Consider the following 8,282-nt stretch of genomic DNA (forward strand, 5'->3'; position numbering starts at 1 on the left):
TTTTGCAGGTTGATACAATTCTCAATCCATAACAGAATGCCATCTTGCATTTAATAAGTCATAGATTAAATGCTCATTTCTAGCTCATAGCTCATTTCTCTGTAAATTATTTTTCACAGAAGTTGTTTTAATTTAAAGCCTATGTGTTTTATAGAGGGCCACGTATCTGGACTTCATATATTTGAATAACTAGGATATGAGATTTGCAATAGATGTATAAAACTATTTTCTGCTGTCCAGTATTGTCTGTCTTTTTGCAGCTCAAATACAGTGATTCTGATACTGATGTTGAATAGCAAGAACTTCCATTGTTAGCACTTTTTGTGTTTTGGTCAATAAATCCTTGTACCTAATTGGATGTAGCATTTAGTATTTTAAATGTTAGATTTGTTGCATATGTTGTATTTGTTTTGTTGTAAGCCGCCCCGAATCTCAGGAGAAGGATGGCATAGAAATCTAATAAATAAATAAATAAATGAATAACGTAGATGATTTTACAATTCATTTTTAATTGCACAGTATGTATGAGTTTGACAGTCTCATTCTCCATTCAGGAATTTATTCTTCAGTTAAAGTGGTGGTATCATTTCAATAGAGAGAGAAAAGAGAGAATCATAATGGTAGGAAGTGTTTTAAACAGAACATTATTTTACTCCAAGATAACAGATGTCAATCCAACTTATTAATTTCCAATCTTCATATCAGCCAATAGAGCTTCCATTCACTTTCCATGTGAGACTTAAAGTTGACAGTGTAATTCATGAAAGAGAAACACATGAAAGTAAACTTCTAGCAAATAGCTACTACAACATACCATGAAGGTCAGTTTAAAAGGACCTTTTTGTTGTTGTTGTTGTGTGTGTGTGTGTGTTATATATATGGCTAGCTGATGAGGCCAGAACAAGGCCGAAATGGGACCATCCTAGTCTCCCTTAATTTTAAAATTCCAGCTAAAAAAACATTTGACATATATACATACATACATACATACATACATATATATGTTTTTGCTGAATTTGAAAATTAAGGGAGACTAGGATAGATCTATTTCGGCCTTATTTTGGCCTCATCAGCTAGCCATACAGTCACTGGGATTTGAACCTGCAACCTTTGCCTTGTAAGGCAGAGAATTAACCTCTAGGCTACAGTATCCAATCCCTTCAGCTCTGTACCAGGGAAGGGTTACATATCTTGTGTGTGTGTCGAATCACCCTGGTATATTGAAGGAACATCACAGCTCCTTTTTTTTTTTACCTCGGCCCAACCCAGGGCCATTTCCAAGGCAGTTAATTTATTGATAGCCGACAAACTATATTCTGTATGTGTCACATGTTTTTGCTGAATTTGAAAATTAAGGGAGACTAGGATAGATCTATTTCGGCCTTATTTTGGCCTCATCAGCTAGCCATACCCTCACTGGGACTTGATGTATAACGCACACGCACGCGCACACACAGGTATTTCATAGTTTTATTCACTATTCACTATTGAATATTAAAACTTTTAATTAAAACAGTTGAAAAATCAGCGATTTCTAACCCACAACAATGCAATAGTATTTAAAATGAAGAATTGTGTGGATGATCTTTGTAATACATCTCCCTATCTGGAATTCTTCCATTTCCTTTTAACACAAGTCTGTCATCATAGACATATATCGTTCCAAAAGCATTGCTTTCTGGAGGAGTTTCTATAATCCCTTCAAGTGTCAGGTGATGGACTCCATGATCATCTAGACAGTAACAACCATAATGAAGATGGCCCGCAAGAAAACATACCACTGAATGATGTGAATAAATTACAGCAAGGGCATCTTTATAATTCCAAGCCAGGCAAACATTGCTTGTACAGTCTGGGTTGATGGGTATGTGTCCTGCAATACAAGAATAAATGCACTCAAAATAAATGAAATACCATCATTCTTGTCCATGCATGAAATCTACAATAGTATAACATTCCACAGGGCCTTAGTAAAATTGGATATCCTCCGCTCAAATCTTAGTTCAGTATGTAAACTTTAAAGCTACCAATTCTTACACTGCCTTCCAATTTGTAACATGGGAATAATACTCAAATACATATGGAATATTAGAAGAATAGAATTCATTATAGAGGTATTTAAATCACAAGAGTGAAACACATGCTTTGAGAATATTCAGAATAATTCTTTAAATATCTGATAGACAAGGAAATGCAGAAATAGACATATTTTTCACAATTTACATTGTAAATATTAATTTAAACTTCTAATCATTAAAATGTTCAGAAGCAGCAATATTGGAAAATTACAGTAGAATTAATTAGGCTCCTCTTCCAATTCTTGTTTCCCTTTGGGAAAGCTTATATTGTAAGATGCAAAATAATAAATAACAGAATATTAGTTTATTCTCTCTTGGGTTGTTAACGTGTCTTCATTTAGGTGTATTAAATCAGATTCAAGAAAGAATTTCTCAGAACTAGAAATATGAATGTAAGTGAAAAATTATTGTTTCAACTCAAAACAAAGCTCATTTACATGTTTAGGTCTGTGTCACATTGTTTCAGGTCAGCAGACAAAACCTCAGGAAGTGCAGGTAGAGGATTAACCAAGTGTCAATGGTTGTATCTACTATGTACTATGTTGATTTTAACGTCTTTTCTGCTTTAACGTCTTATGCTGTAAGCCGTCCAAAGTTGGTGGATATATGATGGATGACAAATAAAAATCCTGAATAAATAAATACACATTCCTCCCTTTCTCTACTATGCAATTCCCAGGGAAGGGTGAAAGGCAAGCTTTCCCCCAATTCTTCCTGTATTTTCTCTCTTCCCCTTTAAGCATAATTGTTACTGGTGGCCCAGCAAAATATATCCCACTAGTCTGCTCTCCCTTGATTGTCCCACCTCATAAGAACACAAGAAGAGCCATGCTGAATTGGGGCAAAGCCATTGAGTCCAGTATTCTGTGTCACACAGTGGCCCATTAATTGTACATGGCGATCTTAAGCAGAAGGGGAAGTCAAAACTCTCTCTTTCCCTTGACCCCCAACGAATGGTACCCAATGGAATTCTGCCTGCCTCAACCAACATAGAGACGGCACTTGGACATCCATTTCAATAACCACCGATACACTTGGCATCCATGGAATACCTCAGGGAGGGAAAGGAAACCTCTTTCCCTCCCTGAGGTATTTCAAACATACACAGTTCAGTTCAGGCTGCAAACACTCCAAACCAGGAGAGAACACGTCACTAGTCAGAATGATAAATCCAGAGATATTAAGATTATTTTATTCCATCCCCAATAGTATCAATTATTAAAAATATGGCCATACCTGCAATCACAACTCTCTCTTGATTCTCATCAGCATAGGTAAGAACTTTATCAACCCAGTCCAGCTGGTCTTGACTGAATCCACCATTGAATTGTACAAAATTGCATTCAGCAAGCCCTGTTTTAAAAAAGAAAATTGATGGGAAACTATATAAAAGCTACAATTTTTATTATTGTTATAATTTTAAGTTTTATTATCACATACCAGTACTACAAACACACAAGCCATATTTTTTGTTACAAATGCACATTTTGTGAAGAATGAATAATTGCCAATTCCAGAAATGTAAGTTAAAAGCAATTTAAAAAATTTCCCTCATTTTAAAGGATCAAACTAAGCCTAGTAAATGAAGACATTTTTTAAAAAAAGTTTGCTTCAACTGAGTTTTCTGGAGGTAGAAATATGTAATTGTCTCTATTGATATTTTAATCAGATTGTATGGAAAATACATTATAATTTAATAATTGAAATATATTAATACTGCAGCAGTCATACAGAACATATCAATGTTTGTAGGTACTAAATATAGTTCTATCTCCCCATTCCTAATTAGAGATTACATAGATGTCATATTCTCTATAGTAGGTGGAGCTAACCTTCAAAAATGGGATGACACTGTCCTTTTAGCCAATGAGGACTGAATCTGACAATATATGTTCATCCTCCTACCTCTATTCTCCTTCTTTTGACTCACTCCTCGGCTGAACAAGATACGTGTTAAATCACTGCTCCCATTCTTTGAGGCCTAGTTTCATGCTATTCTGACACACATGAATTCTCCCACCTGACTAATTCCATCTGGTCACTGGGATTAGAAGCTGTGTGAATCAGGTTGCTTTGCGAGCCGGTTCCCCCAAAGGGGGTCATACCTTCCTGTGGTTCCCTTTGATTCCCTCAAGGGTTGTTCCCTACCGACTTGCTGTCGGCCTGGTCTTTTTTGCCTTTTGCACTGAGAGATCGACCAGCAAAAACCCACAGCTGACAGGAGCACAACAACTGAGCCATTGGAGCTTGCATGCTCAAGTAGTTGCCCTGTCAATCTCTATTGGCACAGGGGCTTTGTCCCTTTGCAAAGCTGCCCAGCCTCCCTCTGTCAGAGACAAACTGGTTCCCTATCAACCCATCAGACTCTTTCCTCATGTGGTCCTATACTTGCTACAGTTTGAATCTGGGGTCCTGGCCCTTTAAAAGCACAACCACCAGCCGCTTGTCTTTTTGATGACTCCTCTGCCAAAATTGCCAAGGAATCATAAAATTTGGTACGACAGACTTAACATTTATTTAACCCTAAAACTCCCTAAAAGAATATGTGGAGGTATCTTCATATTTGTGAATAGCAATTTTTTTTCATCCATACAAAACCAGCTCTTTCCAAGACCATGACTGTAAAAATGTGCAACAATTATGTTCAGCAGAATATAATACCTAGTGGACTATTCAGATTTTCATTCGGGTTTTTGTCTTGTAGCAGCTGTAGAGATTCTTTATATTTTTTTGTTGATGTTTCCCTCCCCAGAATACTTAAATCGTATGCATCAAGAACAATGAATCGAAATTTAGGCATTGGAGAAAATTGGTAAGCATAATAGAATTCTGTAGTTGGGTTTTCTGTGGAGCTTTGTTCTCTAATCAAGTTATTAAACAAACTTTGGTCTTCCAAGTACTTGGTATTCAGTTCAGATTTGATAAGATAATTCCGGCTGAAATTATACAATTCATGATTGCCCCATACGTGATGGACTGGTACACTGAGTTTCTTAAATTCCTTCATAACTTGTTGCAGTGCTTTCTCTGATGTCTTATGTTGGGCATTGAAGCCATCAATAATGTCCCCAAGCTGTATTACAAACTGAACATTAGTTCGGTTCCAATCTTCAATTGCTTTCTTTAGAGAGCATAGGCTATGCTTATAATATCTCCTACTGAATCCCAGGAAATTATAGCCATCCTCTATATCAGCATATTGAATGTCTGCTATGATTCCAAAAGAGAAGAGCGCTTCAGATGTTGTTTTTGTGGACCCTGCATCCATTTTGCAAAAAAAGTCTTGCCTAGAACTAAGAGAGGGAAGAAAAGAACAGATGAATTGTTGGATGGTAAATATGCTGATCTAACATGCAAGTCTGTAAGAATGCTTTCCGGTTTTTGATGGACCTGATGATTTTTTTCAGCAAATTGTATTTCATGAAGATAGAATATATTTGAAGTAACACAAAACTGTATTCATATACAATTCCTTTTCTCTTTTTCTTTATATAAGAAAACTGCTTGCAATCTTATCAATTGTATTCCGTCAACCCAGTAGTTTAGACTGGGAAAACCATATTCTGCTGAAATCTACATATGCCTATTAAGAACACAACACTGTCACTAATACTACATGGCCAAGCTAAGAAGTACTACAGGTAGTTTAGTGAGTCATGCCTGATTTAATGACTTTTTGCTGTCATTATGTAAATCATACCGTCATTAAGAAATATGGCTTCTCCAATTGATTTTGCTTGTTGGAAGCAAGCTGAGGTGAACAAAAATGAAACGTTGATTTTGGTTTTTACTGATTAGATAGATTTGGTGATAGAGAAATGGCTAGTTTATTATATTTCAAAGTAAAAAGTTGGCATCTTGATGTTATTATCTTATTCTACTGTACCAAAGGGAATCGGAAATCAATACTTTTTCTTTTTCCCTTCTTTTCTATACTTTCCCCTTCCCTTTTCCCTCCTCTATTTTTCCTATTATTTGTTTTGTATTTTATATTATAAACTAAGAAAGGAAGGAAGGAAGGAAAGAAAGAGAGAAAGAAAGAAAGGTGGATCCCCTCATTGATTTTGCTGGTTGGAAGCTATCTGGGAAGGTCACAAATGGCAACCATGTGATCTTGGCACACTGCAACTGTTGAAAGTACATGCCAGTTGCCATATGCCCAAATTTTGATCACATGGTTGTGAGGATGTTTTGATAGCCATGATATATAGACGTTTATAGACTATAGATATATAGACGTTTTCACCATCTCTAGCCAAGAATAGCCTTGATGATTGAGGATTGTGGCAATTGTCAGAATCCTGGGAAATACCAGGCTGGATGTTTCTTCAAATGCCAAACCTAGATTTGGGGGTTTCTTTCGTGTGCTGGTAACTAAAAAACCTTTGTTCTGTTTTCCCTTTCTGCCACGGAATTTGTTCTCGCCCCTTACTGACTGCAGCCCTCTGGGGTTGTAGACAAATTACTTACATTTTCCAAGAATGAACATCTGAAGAATCCCAATTAGACACCCGCACTTACGTTTCTGTTAGTCTTGCATTTGAACGCAAGTATGGTTACTTTTGATACAATCGATTTTGATACAAGTGGGTCGATCAAGCTTGACGTTTCCGGGTATGTTTTTCCTGTTTTAAAAAAAGGGCATTTAAAAAAATGCCGACGGAAGTGATTTCATTTCCTTTTCTTCTCCATAGAGCTATAACTGTAAACTGCGCAGCGTTGCGGGAGCTACTCTTAAGCGCTGCAAAGAGATGATCCCCGGTTTTTTCCCATCCCTTTATCTGCATTCACTCTTCCCGATCGAAGTGGGTGATTGATAAATTGGGAATCGAGAAACCCTGGAAGTTAACTTTAAACTCGCCTTAATTTGTTTCCATCCAAAATCAATGCTTGGCAGGTTGACAATGGATGTAGGTGTCGCCCCCCACCCCGCTTGTTTTAAGTTGAAAATATGGACGTTTTCCGATATGAAAACGCTTGAAGTCCTGCGAGTCCTCGGAGAGGGGCGGCATACAACAACAACAACAATAACAACAACAACAACAATAATAATAATAAAATTAGATTTGTATGCCGCCCCTCTCCGAGGACTTGGAGCGGCTCACAAATCTAATAAATTATTATTATTATTATTATTATTATTATTATTATTATTATTATTATTATTATTATTATTATATTACCTTTAATCCACTTGTTTTCAAACGGAATGAAAAGTTGAGATTCCTCCAACTTTCTTACCGGTATTATTATTATTACTATTTATAAAGAGAACATCACCACCCCACTAAGGAAATAGTAGTAGTAGTAGTAGTAGTAGTAGTAGTAGTAGTAGTAGTAGTAGTAGTAGTAACAATAATAACAATAACATGATACATCACACACTCCTAGACTCTTGGGAAACGTTCGACTTGTGATATTGTGATCCGAAAGCCAGCATATAATTCTCGTTTGCTGTGTATTACTGTTTCTGTGATGATAACAACAATAGTAAATGACACAGTCTTTAGACCAGGGGTAGGCAAAGTTGGCTCTTCTATGACACATGGACTTCAACTCCCAGAATTCTACAGCTAGTATGATTGGCTCAGGAATTCTGGGAGTTGAAGTCCACAAGTCATTAAAGAGCCAACTTTGCTTACCCCAGTCCTAGACGCTTGGGAAGAATAGAATAGAATTGTATTGGCCAAGTGTGATTGGACACACAAGGAATTTGTCTTGGTGCATATGCTCTCAGCGTACATAAAAGAAAAAGATACATTTGTCAAGAATCATGTGGTACAACACTTAATGATTGTCATAGGGGTCAAATAAGCAATGAAGAAACAATCAATATTAATAAAAATCTTAGGATACAAGCAACAAGTTAGTCATACAGTCCTAAGTGGGAGGAAAAGGACGATAGGAATGATGAGAAAGACTAGTAGAATAGATTTAGTAAAAAGTCTGACAGTGTTGAGGGAATTATTTGTTTAGTGGAGTGATGGCGTTCGGGAAAAAGTGTTCGATTTGCGAAATCTAGCATATAAATCTCGTTTGTTGTGTATTACTGGTTATTTTGTGATAACGACAATAATAGTATAGCAGTAGCAGTAGCAGTAGCAGTAGTAATAACATAATCATAATAGCCTCGACTGATAACACCCCTCTCCTTTCCAAAGCCGCCTTAATTCCTCTTAAGTCCGTCTATTGTGATTTCGATTT

At 36.5% G+C, this 8,282-nt stretch overlaps 1 protein-coding gene across 4 annotated transcripts; it reads right to left on the minus strand.

Annotated features, from left to right (window-relative positions):
* Positions 1 to 490: 490 nt before the first annotated feature.
* On the minus strand, positions 491 to 6,722 carry ADPRM (ADP-ribose/CDP-alcohol diphosphatase, manganese dependent). 4 transcript variants are annotated; one of them, XM_070739780.1, is made up of 5 exons: positions 6,600 to 6,722; positions 4,740 to 5,371; positions 3,315 to 3,431; positions 1,779 to 1,873; positions 491 to 738 (listed from the first exon to the last, which is right to left on the minus strand). In XM_070739780.1, exons 2-5 carry the CDS (start codon positions 5,344 to 5,346, stop codon positions 697 to 699), a joined length of 861 nt encoding a protein of 286 aa, XP_070595881.1. In that variant the 5' UTR covers positions 5,347 to 5,371; positions 6,600 to 6,722; the 3' UTR covers positions 491 to 696. The 4 variants fall into 4 exon arrangements, with proteins under 4 accessions (XP_070595881.1, XP_070595880.1, XP_070595879.1 ...); XM_070739779.1 differs by having other exon boundaries at positions 6,549 to 6,722; XM_070739778.1 differs by lacking the exon at positions 491 to 738 and having other exon boundaries at positions 1,457 to 1,873; positions 6,600 to 6,721.
* Positions 6,723 to 8,282: the final 1,560 nt, after the last annotated feature.

Source organism: Erythrolamprus reginae, chromosome 2, assembly GCF_031021105.1.
Source record: "Erythrolamprus reginae isolate rEryReg1 chromosome 2, rEryReg1.hap1, whole genome shotgun sequence".
NCBI lineage: Eukaryota > Metazoa > Chordata > Lepidosauria > Squamata > Dipsadidae > Erythrolamprus > Erythrolamprus reginae.